The sequence below is a fragment of the Euprymna scolopes genome, chromosome 10 (assembly GCF_053919585.1).
Source record: "Euprymna scolopes isolate OS-2025 chromosome 10, ASM5391958v1, whole genome shotgun sequence".
Lineage (NCBI taxonomy): Eukaryota > Metazoa > Mollusca > Cephalopoda > Sepiida > Sepiolidae > Euprymna > Euprymna scolopes.
In genome coordinates, this window is record NC_136491.1 from 8,007,735 (window position 1) to 8,030,234 (window position 22,500).

The window sequence follows — 22,500 nt, forward strand, 5'->3', positions numbered from 1 at the left end:
AAGTGGTTGGAAATCATCGTATGTGTTACATCTAATTCACAAGCAAGTTCTTGAACAGTTGTGCGTGGATTGGCTTTGACTAAGGCTCCTAATTGATTGTTGTCAGTATCCGATGGTCGACCATTACACTCATCATCTTCAAGACTCTTGTCTCTACCACGAAATTTCTTAAACAACCATTATGCTGTGTGTTCAGTCACGGTAGCCACGGTTAAGTAGTGGTTCCTGGGCCAAATGCTTCATTGATATAGCATGCTGGTTTAGCAGCTTTTCGGCCTAGCTGGAATTGAAATAAGAAATTCTGCAAATTTGTTGTTTTTTTATATTGTATTAAACGTTCTGAACAGAAGAAATTGTTTTTAAACGATTCTAATTTAAACGATTAGATAGAGCGAAGAACGCTATATATATATATATATATATATATATAAACGATATGTAAAGTAAATGTATTACAATGAAAACTTACTTGAAAATACATCATTTGAAATCAAAATTAAAAATTCTGCGAGAACTTTCTTGTAAACCTAATATTTTTACTTGTAAATATTTTCCTACCGGGTCATTTTCTGTAATTTTTGGAATTTATACTAATTTCGACATGATATTCAAGTACGTAATGTTTTCACCTAAAATGCGTTGGTTTAAAAGATTGTGAATCTAAACAAGCACCCATTTGTGTTCTTTTCGTGTCCGTGGGAATCATTGCCTTGTCACAGTTATAATTTTTTTTTTTTTTTCAAAGAATTCTGTTTGCTTTAAAGCATTTCTTTCTCTTCCTTTCGTCATTCTCTGCCTCAATTCGTAATAAATTTGAGAAGAATATTTTTCTGTTAAATCTCAGCTTAATTGAATTTTGCGAATTCTTTTCTTATAAGCTTTACTTTTTTTTTGCAAGAATTCACGATTCAAAATAATGCATCTGATGTAACCTCTGATCTTCTCTACATGCAGTTTTTTAAACTTTGGAATCTTTATGCTAAACTCTTTACACAATTTCTAATTAAACCCTGCATTTAATCCACGAAGATAGATTGTTCTTGTTCAGCCATCCATGAATTGGTACGTGGAATATAAACAATCTATCTCTGTAAATTTTCTGGCGAAAGAACTGACCCATTAAATTATCGCCCCATTAGCCTCCTCGCACTTTTCGCCAAAATATTTGAATCCATAATTAACCAAACTCTAGTCCATCATCACCTTAGAGCTGCTAAACTTCTGACTGACCAACAATATGGATTTAGACAAGCCCATTCTACAGCAGATATCCTAACTGTAATCTCTGAACATATATACCATACACTGGACAAAGCAGGTGAGGGTAGAGTGGTAGCCCTAGATATATCTAAGGCTTTTGACAGGGTATGGCACGATGGTCTTCTCAGAAAAATCAAATTTTACAGTATCACTGGATGAATACATACCATGATTAAATCTTATATATATATATATATATATATATATATATATATATAAAAGGTAAAATGGCTGCATGCGTTTTTGTATGTCCAAGAAAGGCTTTTTTTCAGGGGGGGGGGTACTATTTTTTTGCAACTTTTTACATACCCCCTAGATCATAATATCTACGATTTGCGAACGGATGTCAACTTTTATAAAATTCCCTCTACTCTATCCTTTCACGTGTTTGTTCATCTTTTTCGTATAAATAAAGCGAAACTAAATCGAAGCAAAGCAACCGCTTCTCATCCTTCGTGGCTAGGACGTCGAGAAGGCAATTCACTTTGATCAATGTGGGGAAAACCCTTCATATCAGACAATTGCTATTCATTTGGACACTGCCAGAGTTCCCACTTTTTGGGGGGAACTGGTTTTCCCCCACATTATAAACGAGCTCGTGGGGAAACAAATACTACGATAAAAAGCAGAAAGCTTAACTGGCGTCAGGCTATGTTTAAAAGCCATTTTCATTTCTGTGCCGACTCCTATGATTCTTAATTAATTTCCAACTCAATAAATTCACTGTCCTCTTTGGCATAACAGTTAGTGGATGACTAATTACTGTACGTTTTCGAGTTCGATCCCACCTCTCTCTCTCTCTATCTTTTTAAAAAAAATTTTATTTCATCTTTGTGCCAATATCCTCCACCCGAGCAAAAGTTAATTACCAACTCATTTAATTCACTATCCTCTTTTTTTCATATTTTTTTTTTTTTCCTCCTTCATGATACAGGTTTGGGCCTACCACCACTCCCCCCCCCCCAAACAAACACCCGGACAACACCGGGCACCCCCACTAGGCTACATCTATAAATAGGCAAAACAGTCGTGCGAGTTTTTGTATGTCTGACAAAGGCTTTTTCGCCAGTATCTCGGGGGGGGGGGGGCTTGTTACTATGTCTTAGAACTGTTTATATACCCCCCTAGATAATAATAATGTTAAAACTAAGGTGCAGTTCTCGAAAGCGTCCAAAAAGCAATGGATGTTTGGTCAATGTCAGTGAAAACCGTCATATCAGACAATTGCCTTCATTTGGACACTCCCATAATAAAAGGGGAGCTGGTTTTCTCCAACACATTGGGGAAACAAAACCAGACAACGTTGGGTAAAAAAAACAAAAAAAAACTACCCCGCAGTTAAAATTAAGTGCGGAATTTAATTTCCTTTGACCTAATTAAATTTGCCGCGCACCTGCTACTTGTGCATTTAAAATGTTAAATTGAAATTCGTTTCAGTTACTTTCCTTTCGTTGGCGAGCGGTAACTTATCAAGTTTTTCGCCTCAACGTTCCGGGTTCAATCCTATCTACTTACCAAAAAATTTTTTTTTATTTTACTTTTTCTTCTTTTTACATCATGTTCACTGTTTTGTTTTTTTGTTTTTTCCGATTTTTTAAAAGAAGTTTAATATAGGGTTTGGATGTAACCCACTCCCCCAACACACACACACACACACCTACAAATACCCGAGCAATGCCAGGTACCCCTGCTAGTCTATTATATAAAGGGCAAAATGGACACAAGCGTTTGTGTATATCCACAAAAGGCTTTTTTGCACCGGGGTTTTCACGTCCGTTAGATTCCGAGAGAAGTTTTCGCATACTTCCCAGGTCGTAATATCTCGCATTCGCAAACGGGCATCCTTTCTTTCCTTTTTTTTTAATCGAGTTAAAAAAATTTTTTACCGTGCCGTCATCTCCAGTGTTTGTCTTTTTCGTATAAATATAGCGAAACAATTTGAATGCAAATGCTTGGCCTTTCAACCAGGTAGTATCTGTTCTGTAATTGGTCCTTGATTAATGTAGGGGGGAAACCCTTCACTCTGAAACAATTACTAGTTATTTGGATACTGTCAGAGTGCCCCCCTTTTTTGGTTTTCCCCCCACATTAAAAACGACCTTGTGTCGAATTTGCTTTCATGGGAGGTTTAAAAGCAACGCCATTTCTGCAAGTCATCTTTTTGATCGACTTTGTTAAATTTGAACGCTTAAGACTTCCGGTTGCATCATGACGCTAGATTTTCTTTCACTTTCTTTTCCGCCTTTGTGTGATGGGTTCAAGCCTGCTTGCCTACTACCACTTTTTTTTTACCCGGGCAACGCCAGGCACGTTCTTAAATAAGAGAAGAATCCAGGTTGTCCTCAATGGTCGTACATCTAAACAATATGATGTAAATACGGGATCTATCCTTGGAACTTTATTATTCCTAATATTCATAAATTACCTTTCTGATAAAATTGTTTCTGAGATGGGTATATTTGCTGATGACACCACGCTTTATAACCGGCATGAGGAGAAAATACATGAACACGTGCCTAAGGAAATGGCAGAAACACTAGAGGAATAGGACCAAAAATAGATGATCACATTCAATGATGCTAAGACCAAGCTTGTTTTCTTCAATAATTACAAGAAACCTACTCAACCACCAATAGCTATGACTAAGAATACACTACCTGAGAATACTACTTTTAAACTCCTCGGCTTAACATTCACAGGGAACATGAGCTGGAACAGATACATTGAGAGCATTGTCAAGGCTGCTGCTGCGAAGGTGGGTTCTCTCTACTATGCTAGAAAGCTACTTATGCCTGAAAGTATCCTGTATCTCTACAAGACCATGTATGGAGTATTGTCATATCTGCTACTAGTCTGTCACTCCTTAACAGGGTTCAAGAAAGAGTCGACAAGCTGATAGGTCCTAAACTGCCATCAAAGCTTCAACCTCTGTCCCATCGACGAAATATTGCATCTATAAGTATTTTAATCGTGGAATCTAACTACAAACCTTTGTACCCCTTTGATGTAAATACCCCTGACAAGCAGCAAAATCCCACCCCTACACAGTAGAAACCTCCAGATGTCAGAAAGCCTTCTACTCTAATAGTTTCTTCCCCAGAATTGCTAGACTTTGGAACTCCCTTCCGTGTTCCTGCTTTCCCAACTGTACTGACATGCAGAAGTTCAAGTGTAATGTGAACAGACATCTTGCTGCTCAACTCCCTACATAGTATCCCTGCAACATGTCTTTGATAGTAGCCCCCTACATCAATGTGGCACTGTGCCTTGTTTGGGGTGAAAATGTAATAAAAAAAAATTTTTTTTAAATGTTAGAATATTCTATTCCGGTTCCTGAGTTCGACAAAGATTCCACATTCGTATATTAGAGTACCAAGTTTGAAAAGAAGCACCTGAAGGTCAGAGGTTGCATTGACTGAAATGTTAATATAACAACCAAGATGAGAATAACAGTCGGAATGATTCAAATTATCAAGCCTCATCTCAAAAATTCTTGAGTGGGAAGCCATTCTTGTCATAGAAAAATGATCTAAAAAAGGATGGCAAAAGAAATCTATTGTAGAGAAAAGAAAAATATCCGATTGTGAATATTAAATGCAGTTCTCCCAAGCAAAAAATGTCGGCATCAATTCAGTCAAAGAAGCTTTGAATTGTAAAGAACTACAAGTAAAAAAAATAGTAGTATTAATCAACTCACGGTCAGCAATGGTTCTCCTCTCGTGTCAATGCAAAAAAACTATGCCAGAAAAATTCAGAGAGATTTAGTATATTTGATATGGCAATTCTGTTACCTGATTGGTCCGTTCTTATCACACCTGGCTATAAATATAATCATCCAAATCTTTGAGATCATACCTAGTAGACTTGATTGTTTTAGTAGGCGCCATTCATTTGGCATTCTGTTGCAATTGGTGATGTTGATCTTGACAATCAGTCTGCCAGAGACTGGATCATTTTGGTGGCTTTTTAACTGTCTGGTTGAGGTATCCGTTCTAGGTTGTTCAAAGAGGTTAACCTTCCCAAGCCTTGCCTCCTGGCTTTTGGATGAAGCAACTATTTCTTGCTGCCTGAGGCACCTCTACTGGAAAATGCCAATGGGGCTAATCAGACATCTTTTTGCAGGGCTAGAGGTCTCCTCCGTTGGGGACACTGGCTCATTCTTTTCACTTTTTGACCTTTTTCAATGGAAGAGAAGTAAATACCTACCCAGTACACTTATGCCAAAAATATTGCAACAAAATTTCCGAAACTGAATCTCTGCTCCATTTTGTCAGCTAGGGCTGTAAAATATGCCACGAGCACTGCCAAAGAAAGCTCATAAACTGAGACAGAATTTACTTGAGTTAGATGACAAGTCTATTTATTTTAAAACTATTTTAGTGTTTCTCTTATTTCTTGTATTATAAGGTGTGTGTGATTGATCTAATGGATAACTTTTATAGCCTATGGAATCGGCTCTGCCAAGTTCATATCCTATCAGATCTCTTGCAATCATACACGTAGTAATATTATTGGAAATGTATGTAGCCGTGATTTATCTCAAATCCCAACTATGCTTGAGTTACAAAAAAGATTGCGAATTTTATTAACAATTTCATGGAAGGCATCAAGCGGAGTGAGGAGATCAGTCTTTATTTTAACACTAGCCGGGATGCCTGGCGCTGCCCAGGGACAAAAAAAAAATATATAAATAGACATTAATAATGTGTGTAACATCTTTATATTAAAACTTCTACCCCCCCCACACACACACCTTACTTGTTTCTCACAAAACCAGACCTAGTTTCTTCTCATAGAATAAATAACTTTTTCTAAAGTTTAGATATTATACATCTGGGGCAATCCCGATCAAGGCAATCTAAACTTTATCTGTTTTTGGTTAGTAGTTTGGGACTTTTAGCTGTACATACAAACACATATACACACAGACAACTGCCCTTTATTTAATTGACATAAGATGAAATGAACAAAGACGGTTGGAGTGCTATAAAATGAACAAAATCCAAGCCAACCATCCATCCATGAGTATGGAAAAAAATATGGATAATTTATAATCAGTCAAAAACTTTACAGCTTTTGGAAGCCATTAATGAGAATGACATATATGTTTAAGAAAGAATTAAAAAAATTTATGTTTTTGCAGAGTGAATATGAAAGGCCTTAAATCATTATACATCCGTGGCAATCCCGATCAAGGCAATCTAATATGTGTGGGAATTTGAGCGCTGATCATCTGTTATGTATTTCATCATAAAGAGTTGCAACTCGAACCAGTGTGAAGTCAGATTTTCAGTGTGCGGTGTATTTCCTATAACGGTTAGACAGGATAAAATCTGTGTGACAACATATTTTTCTTTCTTAAAAGTTTGTTACCAAAAAATGTGGATAAGCATAGATGTTTTAAGAAAAGGAAATCAAAAACAATTTGAAGCTTTTATTTCATCGTCATCTTATATATAAAGTTGAGTATATGTTTTGTGTGTTAGTTTATGTGAAAAATTAAGCAAATTTTATTTCATATAATTTTCAGTTGATAAGAATTTACCTCATTATTGTTTTTTTTTCCAACCAACACCATCATCAGCATCATTTTTATCATCTTATTTCCCTTGACCCATATGCGTAAAATAGACTCTAAGTTTCCACATTTACACATAAACCCATTACAGGTTTCTCAACAAAACCCAACTATTACATTGGTGACCGGTACGATAGCTCAAATGAATCAAAACAATAGCTACCTGATCTATTTGCTTGCTTAAGAACGTATACTGATTTTAGGTGCCTACAGACAACCTTACCGATTCAACACTTGCTTGCCTGTTATGTTTTTGAACCAAACTGTCTTTGGATTTTATTTCTTTTATTAATATTGTTCAATTTTATTCTTCTTACTCGGTAGAAATTACACAATCCTTTTTTGATTCTTTATTTTATTCGGAGAGGGGGGGGGGCTTCATGTATTTTAACTAACCAAACCACGAAGAAGAGTTATTGATTCAAAGAATGTTTCTTAAAACCACAGAAACATTAACGAACAATATAACGAATGGATTCTAATTTCTTATACAATCTTTGATCAAAACTTATATATCTTTAGTAAAGGTGAGAATAAAAGTTTACTTGCTATATTATTTTTTTTTTTAGATGGTATCTTCTGTTTATCAAACTTTTATGTGAATGTACAGAATATTTAACAATGACCTCCCTCTCCATGTTTGTAATGAAGCTCTAAATAATGTTATTATTTCAACACGGTCCGTATTCTGCATAAGTACTCTTTGTTTGTCAAATATAATTGTTCCTATTTACTTGCACCCCCCCCTCCAGGCGAATTTAGACACAAGGTCGGTTCTTACTGTGGGGACATTCATCTCCACCCAAAAATTGGAACAAAAATAAACATTGTTCAAGTCTAGAAGGATTTCTACTTCATTGACCAAAGACAATAGCATCAGAACAGATACTACACATTGTTCCTATATATTTAGTTTGTTTGCTGGTTAAGTTATAATACATTTCAGTAATTGTTACATCAAAGAAAAGAAAATAGCTAACAAAAAACTTGAAGCCCTAATAAGATGGTGGGGGGGGGGTCGAAGATCTTTCTATTATTTACGAAACTTGAGATTACTCTTAGTCGGCGTCTTTCACCAGAATACCGCATTCACACCATGAAGTTAATCCTTCTTAATGAATCCCCAAAATTTCAAAAATGAAAATAAAGAATATATTGATAAAATATTGTCCAATAATTTCAGATGGGGATACCTATTAAATATATGTTCCTGATACATAACATTTTTAAGGTACAATTACCACACTGTAGAACAAGTCTAAATGCAAATTCCATAAACAAAGTTTCTTTCCTAGAACTGCCCGCCTGTGGAACAAGGTTGGGATTTTTGGTCTTATAAATCCACATTTATTTATTATCTGATCTTCCATGGTCGAGTGCGTACCGACGGATATATATATTATTTAATTGGAATTCATTATTGAGATGAGTATTATTTATTAATTTATTTATTGCGGACTATTATCCTCATCTTTTTTAGTTGTTCTTTCACGATATTTCAGCCAACTATTCCTCTGGCCTTCGTCAGGTGGTAATCACAACGGAATAGGAACTCCGAATCTCCTAACTGCATTCCCAGCAATTACTGCCATCCATAATTGTTGTCGTCTCACCACGTTTTTTTGGCCAAGTAAGCCTCTGGCTGGCTTTGGGTAGGATTGAAACTGCTATCTTCAGACAATTCTCACCTGGAACTGTAGAGATTCAACGTCTCTATCCACTGTGCCACGGGCCTTGAAGGCCAGAGGAATAGTTGGCCAAAACGTTGTGAAACATTTACTCTTATCCTCGAGTGACCTTTGGGCCTTAATAAGAAAGATGAGGATAATAGTCCGCAATAAATTAATTAATAATACTCATCCCGATAATGAATTCCAATTAAATAATATATATACAATGTGGTTGTTTTCAAGTCCAATGTAAACAAATTCTACCCAATTTCTACCACTAACTATTATTACACTATTTTCCCAGTGACTGTACCACGCATTAACCATTATCCTCGAGTGACCTTTGGGCCTTGATAAGTAGCGATTCCCTTGTAAAAAAAAAAACAACTTCTCCTTCACTATAAGAGTATGAAAAAAAAAACATTGGATTCAACATTTCTTTGTGTGTGTTGAGGGAGAGGGGGTTGAAAAAATTTGTTTGCTAGCATTTCCGGTTTTCCTCAGCAAGTTTGTTTTAAATGGTCTTATTACGCGTTCACGTGGGAGTACCATTTCATATTAGATTCTTCAAATTTTATTTTATGTGGGGGGGGGCTTGTTTTCTAATTTACTAACTACTACTAATAATCGCATCATATAATCCCCACCCCTTATATGTAACCCGGTATACTTTTATATAGGTTAATATTATCATCGTATCTTTTGTACACGTCTAAAGAAATCTAAATGATATACTAATGATTTAAATAAAAAACATTTCAGCATGAGAAAATAATTTGGCATTTCTAATGCGTACATACATACATACATATACACATACATATACACATACATAATAATTAATAAATCGCTGCTTATTAAGATAGTCGAAAGATCAATTTTGTTAGATATGTGGTTTTATGTAAAAACAACAGTACTTACTTGTCATGTCGAAAATAGTAATATATCCCAAAATTACAAAACTTCATAGAATAGAAAAACTGCTATTGTGTTTTTAGTTTTTAAAAAAATCTGTCGCTATGATCTAAAACAGTATGTCAGCCATGAAAGTGGTGAAAAGGAAAATAAGTGTGTCCCCTATATTCACAATCTTCATGGTGTTCACATCTAGCGAAAATGCAGTTTCTTAATTTTCCATAAACATTACTTTTAACTATAAATAATTTTCTACTCAATTTTCGTAATTTTTGGATATACTACTATTTTCGACATGACAAGTAAGTGCTGTTGTTTTTGCTGAACCCCACATATTTAAAAAAAAAAAAACAATCAATCTGTTGACTCTATTTATCAAGCACCAATAAATCTAGCAAAAATCAATAATGATCAGATTTTTTTTGTGAAATTTGTAATACTTTTAATTGATTCATATTTAAAATGCAGCTTTCGAAAAATGACGAGGGCGCATCTGAAATTAATGTTTCTGTTTAGAGCACAAGTGAACCATGATAGTTAACTTTTGCATTTTAAACTTTAATTCAAGTTTTTATATATAAAAATAATTTTATAAAATTAACAGTAGATTCTCTACAGCGCAATGTAAATTGTTTATTGTAGACCAAGTAACTGCATGAAGGCATGTAAAGTTTCCTCCCAGTACACCGTGGTGGGTCCCCAATTACAACTTGATTGAAAAATTATCTATTTCACCGATAAAATATGTCAGTGTGAAACATTTGTTGATCTTCATTCAATCTCGGGCAACGTCAGGTCTTTCTGCTAGTGCTTATATAATTTTATACATACCTATTTACCTCCCTCCCTCTCTCTCTCATATATATATATATATATCCCCAAAACCTACATTAAATCCGTTGCCAAGGCCACTGGAAAAAGTGGTGGGATCCTTCTATCGATCCAGTGGATATCTCACTACTGATGCAATTCTCTATATGAACCAGGTACATCCAAGGATGGAGTACTGTTGCCACATTTGGGCAGGAGCTGCTAGAAAGGATTTATCCTGCCTTGATAGAGTTCAAAATAGACTTCATCTCGTAGGGGATGTCCTGTAACCTCTTTCTCACAGAAGAGATGTTGTGAGTTTGTCTCTGCTTTATCGTTATTTTCATGGCAAGTGCTCGACTGAGCTCCAATTTATGGTCCCCCCCTCTCCAAACTTTCACAAGAAACACCCGTCTAGCAGAAAATACTATCAATAATTTCCCCCCCACTCTTTATCTGTGCCTAAACCTAAACGTAGATTCCATGAACAAATCTTCTTTCTTAGAACTGCACGCCTATGGAATTGTCTTCCGTTTTCCTGCTTTCCAGCTGACTACAATATGGTTGTCTTCAAGTCTAATGTAAACAAGTTTTTCGTAAGCCGTTCCATATAAGTTAACAAATTTACCAAAATTCCATTACTGACGATTACTTTATTGTCCAATTTTTCTACTGTACACTCTTTAACCTTTATCCTCGAGTGGCCTCGATAAGTGGTGATGCCTTTGTAAAAAAAAAAAAAAAAAAACCTCTGGCTTTGATGGAGGGGAGACTAAAACTTGCTGCTATGTAAAATAATCCTTATACACTGTGAAATTTACTTAATGTATGAAAACTAAAGAGGGGAGCTATAACATATGAGAAATATTTGGAATCAAGTCTCCCCTTGCTATTTTTCAGATCATTTGAACCCATAGCCAAAGCATACAAAGATCCATATTTATTTCTGGATTTGGGCTGGTGTGCCTGTATATATTTGGTCCAATAATACCAACATCTCCACCGTCTGATCCCCTCAAGTCATATGATAAGTGTTCTAATTTCGAGCTTGGACTGGCTGATAATTTGCCATAGTTGTGAACTTTCAGTTCAATCTGGTACCATCATTGAAGGTTGGCTGTTAAGTATAGATTGTGATGTACTATTAAAAATTACTTTTTAATTTAAGTAAAAATATATTTTCATAAATAGGTATTTTAATGTCAAAGTATTTTTTTTTTTTATTAACATTCAATAATGAGCGAAAAAAAAGTTTATCCTCTTAAGATTTGATATTATCACAGGTAAAATATGTTTTTAAATTAAGTTTTTTTTTTTTTTTTTTTTTTTTTTTCTCCAGATATTAACATTTTGAGGTTTAGATATTTTTAAGAATTCAACCAGTTGTGCCTCCAAGGCTTTATTTCCTTCTTTGGGGAGTACATTCTTCCCTAGCATTACCTCCTTGTGTGTATGTGTGGAGAACAGTATAGTATATGTTCGTTTCTCATGATACCATGCTCCCAGGACCATTTTGTAGATGGGGTAGTGTACTATTCTTTTATCATGATATTATTCTCTCAGCCTAGCAAAATATGCAGGAGAATAGTATATTGGCTATATTTCCAAATTTTAACGGTTTTCTTTTTGTTTTTGTTGTTTTTAATGTAGAATCATCTGTCGATCAGTTTTGTTGTAGGCTTATCTTTTGTCTATGAGAGTCCCCATCGGCAGGTGTTGAATGAACAATGGTCAGTCAGCTTACTGGCCAATCATATCTCAGGACTATTAATGATTCATAACACCTTTTTTTTTATGACTTATGAACTCATTATTTTTTTCACATACTTATATTTAATGTTAATGAAAAATGTTTGTAGGAAACTTTTTTGTGAATATGAGTAATTTTGTATCAGAAAACGATCTGTCAACAAAAAGATTTAATATTTGGCTTTTCTTTTTTTTTAACATCCTCATCTTCATCATCATCATCATCATCATCATCCTTTTTCCAACCACTATGATTTATAGTGATACTGAAATAAAAAAAAAATTTCAATGATTGTATCTTACATTTATTTGCTCAGCTTTCCACACTTATAGTACGGCATAATCACATTGACACACCGGTTCCTGCGGGATCACTGAAGTTAAGCAACGTTGAACCTGGTCACTACTAAATGGGTGACTATTTGGGACTTCCAGGTGCTGTATGTGCTCTCCGCTTATCTCAGCATTGTTTCCAGTTGCCCTGGACTTCTTCACGCCGCTGAACTCAAACAGTGCCGATTCAGGAGAGGTGGTCAGGGATTGCACAACCCTTGCCTCACAATTACACGTGCCACTGCCCCTACAAGGGGTATTCTTTGTCTTTAGAGACTGAATGGAGGTACACACTTATAAGCTGCGGTGAAATAATAACTCTAATGCAAGACACAGATTTAACCCCTCCCCCATATGTAACACGATGTAAACTTAATTTACTTTAATATTATCATAATAACTTTTGTGCCATTTAAAAGAAGCTTCAAATAAACTAGTAATTTTTTTTTTTTAATTTATGACAGCATACGAAAATAATGAAAACGCAACACCAAAATCGTGTTTACATTATCGATGCTTTAAAACAACGTTCCTATGTAGTGATCATTTTGAAGACGTAGACACACCCGTGTTTAAAAAAATCTAGCAAAAATCAACTAATGGTCAGATTTTCATGAAATTTTCGATATGTATTCAAATTTAAATGACCTTATATTTTGAAAGCAGTTTTCATTAAATATGTGAGGGGAAATATTTTTTTTATTTCATCTTATAAAAACTAAAAATGAATACAATTAATATAAATTTCGATACATTTTTATGGGATTATCTTTAAATTTTGTTCGTTCAAAGATTTTCGAATGTATCATTGTCATTCATACAGTTGAGTTTCATCCGATTAGACAGTATGATTTATTGCTTTTGTTGCTACAATAAAATAATTGGATTTAATAATTTCTTTTTTATTGACCCATAAAAAAAATACAATATAACAAAACAAGAAACAAACATCTTATTCTCATTCTGAATTATTTCTCATTATTATCATTATTGTCCTCACACAAAAGCGCAGAACACAAAATGGTGTCTAATCTAATGTTCTGTTAACTAATATGCGCTGTTAATCTATATATCTATAAGAGTGAGAATGTGTGTGTGTGAGAGGGCATTTCTCAACCTATATACTCAACGAATTTTTAATCTACACACTTGAAATTTGGTATATACGGTATCAGACACACAGAAAATTTTTTTATCAGTTTTCATCCGGAATAAAGGACTGCTAAGGGTTCAAAATTGAAAAATTAATATTGGGGATTATCGGATTTTTATCTGTTTGTCAACTGTTTCACAAAGTTTGAAAAGACTTTTTAAAGAGTGTGTCAAGCTGGTCTAATGGTTATTGCACTTGACTCACTAAGTATTTTTTTTACTTGCAAGAAGTGAACTAATTAGAAAAAAATATTACTTGCATGCACATGTCTAAGTTTCTTTTTTTTTTTTTTTTTTTTTTTTTAAGGAATTTAATGTTACGTTTAATACCGGGCAACACCGGGTATATCTTTTAGTCTATATATCTATAAAAGTGAGAATGTGTGTGAGGACACTTCTCAACCTATATACTCAACGAATTTGTTATCTATTTTAAATTTGGTATATAGGGTATTCAAATGTGTGGAAAACTTTTTAATTGGTTTTCATCCGGAAAAGGGGCTGCTAAGGGATTAAAATTGAAAAATTGATATGTGGGGCATCGGATTTATCTGTTAGTCAACCGTTTCATGACTGCGCATGCATGCATTGTTCACATGACAAATTACTTATGTTAATAAGTAGGTTTGAAAACACTTCTTAAAGGACGTGTCAAGCTGGCCTAATGGTTATCGTACTTGACTCACTATTTTTAGACATTGGTTTCGATCTCAGTTCGAATATTTTCTTTTTTTTTTTTACCTAGAAAGAACTGTTTAGAAAAAATGTAATACTCGCATGCACGTCTCAGTTTCTTTGGGGTTTTTTTTTGGGGGGGGGGGTTCCACTTCATTTTTTTGGGAATTTAATGTCACATTTAATACCTACTGTATTTCTTTTTATAATAAATCAAAATTCTGCTTTAATTAAAATATGATATTTATACGTATTTTACAACCGGGCAACGTTAGGTGGCCTGCTAGTATGAAATAAGGTCCAGACAGGAATGGGATGAAAATAGAATGTTTATTTCACGTGTGAATACAAGTGACTTGTCTGGAAGAGAAGTACTAATAAAAGATAACACTTCGTCCCTCTTTTCCCCCAGGTGGGCACTCTCTTAATACAAGGGGAGATCATCAGTCTTTTTTTTTTTTTTTTTTTTTTTTTTTTTAAAGGATAAATAGAGTGGAACGTTAACTCTTCCTTGCTTTTCTTTTCTGGTACTGAGGACAGACATTTCAGGGGGCAGTATCAAAAAGTTATCTGCAGGGAAAAGGAAAGAAAAAAGACTGAACAAAATTGTATAACTCTACATTTTAAGATTAGACAGATAATTTCTTGCGTTCAGATGTAAAACCAAGAATTTTAAAAGAGGGGACTTCCTTTTTTATTAGGCAATCAGCAATCTGTTTGTCAGTGGGTATCCAAGATATTCCAGAAATTTCCCCTCTGTCAACCATTTCTTGAAGAATTGCCATTTCAATCCGTAGTCTTTTATCGAAGGTTTGTATGGTAAAATGCATCGCATCATACAAACAGGAATTGTCTGTTTCGCATGTTATCTGATATTTGTAGGGTTGTCTTCCAGTTGTAACAAATCTCATATCAATTTTCTGTAATAAAGGCAGGCTTTAGTGAGATCAACCATGGCCAAAGTCGCTGCATCAAGAGTTCTCATGACTATTCTTTTGATGCGTTTAGATTGCCAGGCTATATATATATATATGGCATATATTCGTTATTATTACCAAAAAGATTATGTAGCTCCCTTGTGATCCACCGTCAGTTAGGTTAGCAAAGGATGCTTCGGTGTATGATTTGCAGCAATTTAGGGTTTGCCAGAAGTTCAAGTGTAACGTGAACCGACACCTTGCTGCCCAAATCCCTACATAGTACCCCAGTAGTTGTTGCCCCTGATAGTAGCCCCCTACACCAAAGTGGCAATTTGCCTTGTTTGGGGTGAAAATGTAATAAAAAAAAAAAAAAAAAAAAAAAAAATTTGGAATATGAGTTTGGGATTTCTCTTTTTTTGCCTTTTTTATAATTCGATTGATTTGTTTAATACATTCAACATTTTCTTAGGGCACTAACATCAAAACTGAGGTCAGATCTCATTTGAGTAACTAGCCAGTTGAGCTGACCTATTAGCTGCCTGGCCTCAGTGATGTTAGTTTCTCTTCCGGCCTTCTTCCATTCTGCAATGGAATGTGTCTGAGTTTCTTTGTATATTCATCAAGATTGATGTTACTCTTGGATCTTTTTTTTTCTAATCTAATATATTGAAACTTAGCAACTTCTTCAGATTTTATTTTGAAAAGTTTACAAAGTTCATTCATGACTTTGTTCTCAAAGGTCTCTGACCAAGCAAAACAGAAATCATTAAACATGAGTGGCAATCATATTTTGATGGTGTAGCCTCTAGCTTTACCAGTTCAAGTGTTAATAACCAGGATTGAGATGCCTCAGTTAGACCATACACACATTGGCTTCGTTGGGAGGAAGAAGGTAAATGGGTCGATCTAACTGCTTGCTCTGTAAAAATGCAGTTTTAATGTCCATGAATTTGCATATTGCTGACATAATTCCTAAGATTATTCTTAAACGTTCTTTGGAACATGTTGGCGAACCATTTCTAACATTGCAGACATCTTTATCTTGAAAGCCTTTGGCAACAAATCTGCCGATTGGAATCTTTGTTAGTGTAAACCCACCTTGTGCTCATTTTTGGTTGGCCTTGATCTAGCACTTGTGTGTAGACTCTATGTTCAACCCAACATTGAAGTTCTATCTTCCTGGCTTTGTCATATTCGTCGTTAGAGGAGTCTGTCAGTAGATTTACTTCCGGAGCTTCTTCAGTGAAGGTTTGATCGACTTTATTGGTTTCCCATTCCAACACTCCATTCTCAAAATCCAGCCAGAATGGATCACCTTCCTCCATAGCAGCATTCATTAAATATTTATTTTTACTAGTGGCTTTATCAGCTCTACTGATCACATTCAATTTCCTCCATTCTTGGCGTTCATCATTGGTGAACTTGCATATTATAGTTTGGCCTGATTTAGGCAGTTGCACAGATTTGGTGACCATTTTCGGTAAGGTGTTAGATACATTGGCACCATTGTGTTCAGGAGTTTCATCCGTTTCATTCCCATCACATATTGGCACGTAACCACTTGTGATGGCATTATTTTGTCTCTGAGGTTTTATTCGTTCACTGGTGTCATGGTGCTCAGAGGTGTTATGGTGTGTGTCAGGATACAAAATTAAGCATGAGGCATACACTTTAACATATGTGGCTCCATGTCTTTGTAGTTCTTCAACATTTGGAGTTAAAAAAAAAAATAGGAGGCTTTACTTTGGAAACAAACCTTGTATATATCTCTTTTCTATTCTTTGTATAACAGTAATATAAAAGTTGTTTCAATTCGGACAGTGACTGATTATTTCACTGCAGGCTACATTTTCAGTGTTTCAAATTTTCTTTCCAGCTTCTAATTGATTATTCTGTTTAAAATTTTAACGCTATAAAATAACATAAATGAACTGAAAACAAATAACCTCTAAATTCGCTCATGCATGGAATATTGTTGCTATACCTGGGCTGCTGCATCTACCACTAGTCTCTCACTCTTAGACAGGGTTAAAAAGAGTCTCAAATCTAATATGTTCTGCACTGTCAACCAAGCTCCAACCCCTGTCACATCACTGCAATGTCACATCCCTGTGTCTGTTTTACAAGTAATTTAATGTCATGTACTCTGAACTCCTAGCACTTGTGCCACCTTGGCATACATATTCCTGACTAATCTAAGCAGCAAAATCCCACGTCTTTACTGTTGAGATCTCTAGATGCCAGAAAGACTTCTATTCTAATAGTTACTTTTCTTGGACTACTACACTTTGGAATTGCCTCCGTGTTTCCTGGTTCTCTGACTGTAACTAACTTAAAGAAGTTTGAATGTAATGTGAACAGACATTTCGCTGCTTAACTCCCCACAGTCCCCTGTTAGACACGATCCTAAATAGTAGGCTCTTATATTCTAAGTGGCAATATGCCTTGTTTAAGGGTGAAAAAGAGTATTTTTTTTTAAAATAGTTATAAATTCTGAAATACAAATTTCCTGAATTTAATAGAAAATTCCGTATTCAAAAATCGACGGGAAAATTGTTGTGCCAATCCAATTATCAAGTTGTTAACAGACAAAACATCTGTTGATGGAACTAATAGATATGAATAATCTGAAATTATTGTCAATTGTTTTTATATCAAATAAAAGTTTATTTAGTTTACAATCAAATTACATTATAATCAAAGTTTGCCTTTTTTTCTCTCTCTTTTCAGAATGCGAGAATTAGATCGGGAACAAACAGAGAGTTTGATAAACGCAGGTGACCTGACCCCAAAGTCTGAATCCTGACACTTCTCTGTCTGGGGTGGACATTCTTTTGTAAATATATTTCAACATGTGTAGATATGAAAATATTGTAAGAATTTCAAGAGATGGTCATTCAGTGTATTAGTACATGGACATCATTACCAACAAACAAAAATGAAAGGTAACAATGCAAACAAAAAAATGAACGCTTATTTAAAAATTCAAACAAAATAAATAAGTTAACTCTTTTATTAATAAAATGGATTTTGTTTAGCTTATCTAAATGTTAAAGAATAAAAGCAAATAAAATTGAAAAAAAAAAGTCAAATAGTTTAAATTTTATTTGGATGTAATGTTTTTCATGAGTTTAGTTTTCATTTCTTTTTTTTTTGCCTAGAATTAAAAAAAAAAAAGAAAAAAAAAGCATCCTCTCCATTTGAGTTATATTTCCATTTTTTTTTTTTTTTACTTTTTTGATTTTCGCTCTATTTCCTTTCCCTTTGTCTTTTTTCCTTTTTTTCTTTTTTTCCTTTTTCTTTTTTCCTTTGTTCTTTTTCTTTTTTTTCCTTTTTCTTTTTCCCTATTTTCCCCTTTTTCGTTTTCTTTTTTTCTTTCTCCTTTTTCTTTTTTCTTTCTCCTTTTTCTTTTTTCTTTCTCCTTTTTCTTTTTTCTTTCTCCTTTTTCTTTTTTCTTTCTCCTTTTTCTTTTTTCTTTCTCCTTTTTCTTTTTTCTTTCTCCTTTTCCTTTTTCTTTTTCCTTTCTCCTTTTTCTTTTTCCTTTCTCCTTTTTCCTTTTCCTTTTTCCTTTTTTTTTCCTTTCTCCTTTCTCCTTTTTCCTTTCTCCTTTTTCCTTTCTCCTTTCTCCTTTTTCCTTTCTCCTTTCTCCTTTTTCCTTTCTCCTTTCTCCTTTTTCCTTTTTCCTTTTTCCTTTTTCCTTTCTCCTTTTTCCTTTCTCCTTTTTCCTTTCTCCTTTCTCCTTTTTCCTTTTTCCTTTTTCCTTTTTCCTTTCTCCTTTTTCCTTTCTCCTTTTTCCTTTCTCCTTTTTCCTTTTTCCTTTTCCTTTTTCTTTTTTCCTTTCTCCCTTTTCCTTTTCCTTTTTCCTTTCTCCTTTTCCTTTCTCCTTTTTCCTTTTCCTTTCTCCTTTTCCTTTTTCTTTTTTCTTTTTCCTTTCTCCTTTTTCTTTTTCCTTTCTCCTTTTTCTTTTTCCTTTCTCCTTTTCCTTTCTCCTTTTTCTTTTTCCTTTCTCCTTTTCCTTTCTCCTTTTTCTTTTTCCTTTCTCCTTTTCCTTTCTCCTTTTCCTTTCTCCTTTTTCTTTTTCCTTTCTCCTTTTCCTTTCTCCTTTTCCTTTCTCCTTTTCCTTTCTCCTTTTCCTTTCTCCTTTTCCTTTCTCCTTTTCCTTTCTCCTTTTCCTTTCTCCTTTTCCTTTCTCCTTTTCCTTTCTCCTTTTCCTTTTTCCTTTTTCTTTTTCCTTTCTCCTTTTTCTTTTTTCTTTCTCCTTTTTCTTTTTTCTTTCTCCTTTTTCTTTTTTCTTTCTCCTTTTTCTTTTTTCTTTCTCTTTCTTTTTTCTTTCTCCTTTCTCCTTTTTCTTTTTCCTTTCTCCTTTTTCCTTTTCCTTTTTCCTTTTTTTTTCCTTTCTCCTTTCTCCTTTTTCCTTTCTCCTTTCTCCTTTTTCCTTTCTCCTTTCTCCTTTTTCCTTTCTCCTTTCTCCTTTTTCCTTTTTCCTTTTTCCTTTCTCCTTTTTCCTTTCTCCTTTTTCCTTTCTCCTTTTTCCTTTCTCCTTTTTCCTTTTTCCTTTTTCCTTTTTCCTTTCTCCTTTTTCCTTTCTCCTTTTTCCTTTCTCCTTTTTCCTTTCTCCTTTTTCCTTTCTCCTTTTTCCTTTTTCCTTTTCCTTTTTCTTTTTTCCTTTCTCCCTTTTCCTTTTCCTTTTTCCTTTCTCCTTTTCCTTTCTCCTTTTTCCTTTTCCTTTCTCCTTTTCCTTTTTCTTTTTTCTTTTTCCTTTCTCCTTTTTCTTTTTCCTTTCTCCTTTTTCTTTTTCCTTTCTCCTTTTCCTTTCTCCTTTTTCTTTTTCCTTTCTCCTTTTCCTTTCTCCTTTTTCTTTTTCCTTTCTCCTTTTCCTTTCTCCTTTTTCTTTTTCCTTTCTCCTTTTCCTTTCTCCTTTTCCTTTCTCCTTTTCCTTTCTCCTTTTCCTTTCTCCTTTTCCTTTCTCCTTTTCCTTTCTCCTTTTCCTTTCTCCTTTTCCTTTCTCCTTTTCCTTTCTCCTTTTCCTTTCTCCTTTTCCTTTCTCCTTTTCCTTTCTCCTTTTCCTTTCTCCTTTTCCTTTCTCCTTTTCCTTTCTCCTTTTCCTTTCTCCTTTTCCTTTCTCCTTTTCCTTTTTCCTTTTTCTTTTTCCTTTCTCCTTTTTCTTTTTCCTTTCTCCTTTCTCCTTTTTCTTTTTCCTTTCTCCTTTTTCCTTTTTCCTTTTTTTTTCCTTTCTCCTTTTTCCTTTCTCCTTTCTCCTTTTTCCTTTCTCCTTTTTCCTTTTTCCTTTCTCCTTTCTCCTTTCTCCTTTTTCCTTTCTCCTTTTTCCTTTCTCCTTTTTCCTTTCTCCTTTCTCCTTTCTCCTTTTTCCTTTCTCCTTTTTCCTTTCTCCTTTTTCCTTTCTCCTTTCTCCTTTCTCCTTTTTTCTTTTTCCTTTCTCCTTTTTCCTTTCTCCTTTTTCCTTTTTCATTCGTTTTTCTTTTTCATTCGTTTTTCTTTTTCATTCGTTTCCTTTCCTTTTTCTTTTTCATCTTTATTTCCTATAATTAATTTGAACTATTTTCCGCTTTTCATCCTTTTTCTCACTTTCTCTCTGTCTTCTTTTCCTTCCTCTTATTCATCTCTTCTTCTTTCAACACCTTTTTCATTCCTTTCCTCCCCTTCATCTCTTCTCCCCCACACTGTTTACCTTGTCTTTCCCCACCCTTATAGTGAATAATTGTTGTCAATACTTTTTCTCTAAAATATACATTTTTTTTAAACAAAAAAAGACAATATTTTTATTTATTCTTGTACCATTCCTTTAACCATGAAATATTTTGAAAACAAAATACAAATAAAACAATTTTGATTAAGACTTTAATTAAAACCCTTTTGCCTAGATTAAACCCCTTTTTAGCATAACCTGCACCCTCTTCTTTCCCATCTCCGTGTAAACCTGGTTGTGTCAAATTTTGCTTTACCTTTTTTTAATTCCTTAATATCGGAAAGCAAGATTTATTTCATCAAAATTTATTTTCACTGTGATGCATTTTTATATTAAATAAATGATCATACAAACTAAAAAATCCTTGTTTGTCTCCAACTTTTCTATGAAACCAAATTTAGAAATTATAAATCATTGTATTTAATCAAGAAAAAAATGGCATAATCACGTTGATATACCGATTCCTGTTAGATCACCAAAGTTAAGCTTGCCACTGGACTCAAACAGTGCCAATTCAGGAGAGGTGTGGCTGGAGATTGCGCAACCCTTGCCTCATAATTACATGTGCAGCTACTCCTACAGGGGTTATCCTTTGTCTTTCAAGACTGAACGAAGGCATTGACAGGGCGAAGCAATAAAATTGTCCCCTAGAAAAGATGCTATGATTCCATTTCCATTTGATGAAAACCGGTTTTCTTTTTTTTGTTGCAGACCATGTACTAGTTGGGCAGTTGTGTACAAATCCCGAGAGTGATAGGAGTAGTTTATCGCGTGTGAAAATGACAGTGTTCAGCGAGCGAGATCAGATTTGTGCCGCTGTAGAACTCATGCTCTCTCTACTGATCCAAGTTATGACAACAGGACCATTGCCAGCACCCTCAAAATGCATCACCGGATTGCCACGAATAACAAGGACGTGCCCAGGGTGATGAAAACAAAGTTTCCGCTTATGGTCTTTGGTGTAGTTTCAAGTGATGGCCACATAATGCCACCTCACATCTTTAAAGTTGGCTTGAAAGCCAACGCCAAAGTTTATCTGGATGTGCTGAAGAGTGTGGTGATGCCCTGATGCAATCCGTTAGCCACTGGCAGACGTTGAGTGTGGTAGCAGGGCTTGACATAACTATAAAGAAACCCAGGTTTGGCTTCAGAATGAGTGCTACAACTTTGTACTCTTCTCTCACTGCCTCTTCCCCCTCCGACCTGAACCTACTGGACTACTTTGTTTGGCCATATGTTGAGAACATCACAAACCTGACCTCCCATAACACCAAAACCAGCCTGATCGCCGCCATCCACCAACCTCCCGCCGGCGCTTGTGGAAAAAAGCATGCTTCCAGTTCCGGACCCATATCAAGGCGGTGATTGAAGCTGAAGGCGGATACATTGAAAAGATGTCAGCTCTACTACATAATCAAGTTACCTGAATTGATTTTTCAATAAAAGTTTTAAAATAAAGCTGTAGTTTTTTTTTTTGTTTTTTTTTTCTTTAGGCGACAATTATGTTGCTTTACCCTGTACCTTGTTTGTTTCCAACTTTTTTATGAAACCAAATTTAGCAATTATAAATCATTGTATTTAATAAGATATCAAATCATAGTGAAAGTTTGTATTTAATCATGCTTATGTTTAACAGTGCAATCTGTTATACTAAATTAAATATAAAGTTTTTTTTTATATATTATTTAATTGGAATTCATTATTGAGATGAGTATTATTTATTAATTTTAT

The 22,500-nt window shown here is 34.6% G+C and overlaps 1 protein-coding gene across 4 annotated transcripts in view; it reads left to right on the forward strand.

The window, feature by feature from the left end:
- The window catches only part of LOC145285795 (solute carrier family 35 member F5-like), a 208,291-nt gene extending 186,064 nt beyond the window's left edge, over positions 1 to 22,227 (forward strand). For 2 of the 4 annotated variants that reach the window (XM_080134171.1, XM_080134170.1), the window contains exon 13: positions 17,793 to 18,148. In XM_080134171.1, coding sequence (XP_079990297.1) covers positions 17,793 to 17,868 — 76 coding nt within the window. In that variant the 3' untranslated portion in view covers positions 17,869 to 18,148. Of the gene's footprint in view, positions 1 to 17,792; positions 18,149 to 21,480 lie in introns of those variants that run through there. The other 2 variants (XR_013869074.1, XM_080134169.1) reach the window with 2 other exon arrangements.
- Positions 22,228 to 22,500: the final 273 nt, after the last annotated feature.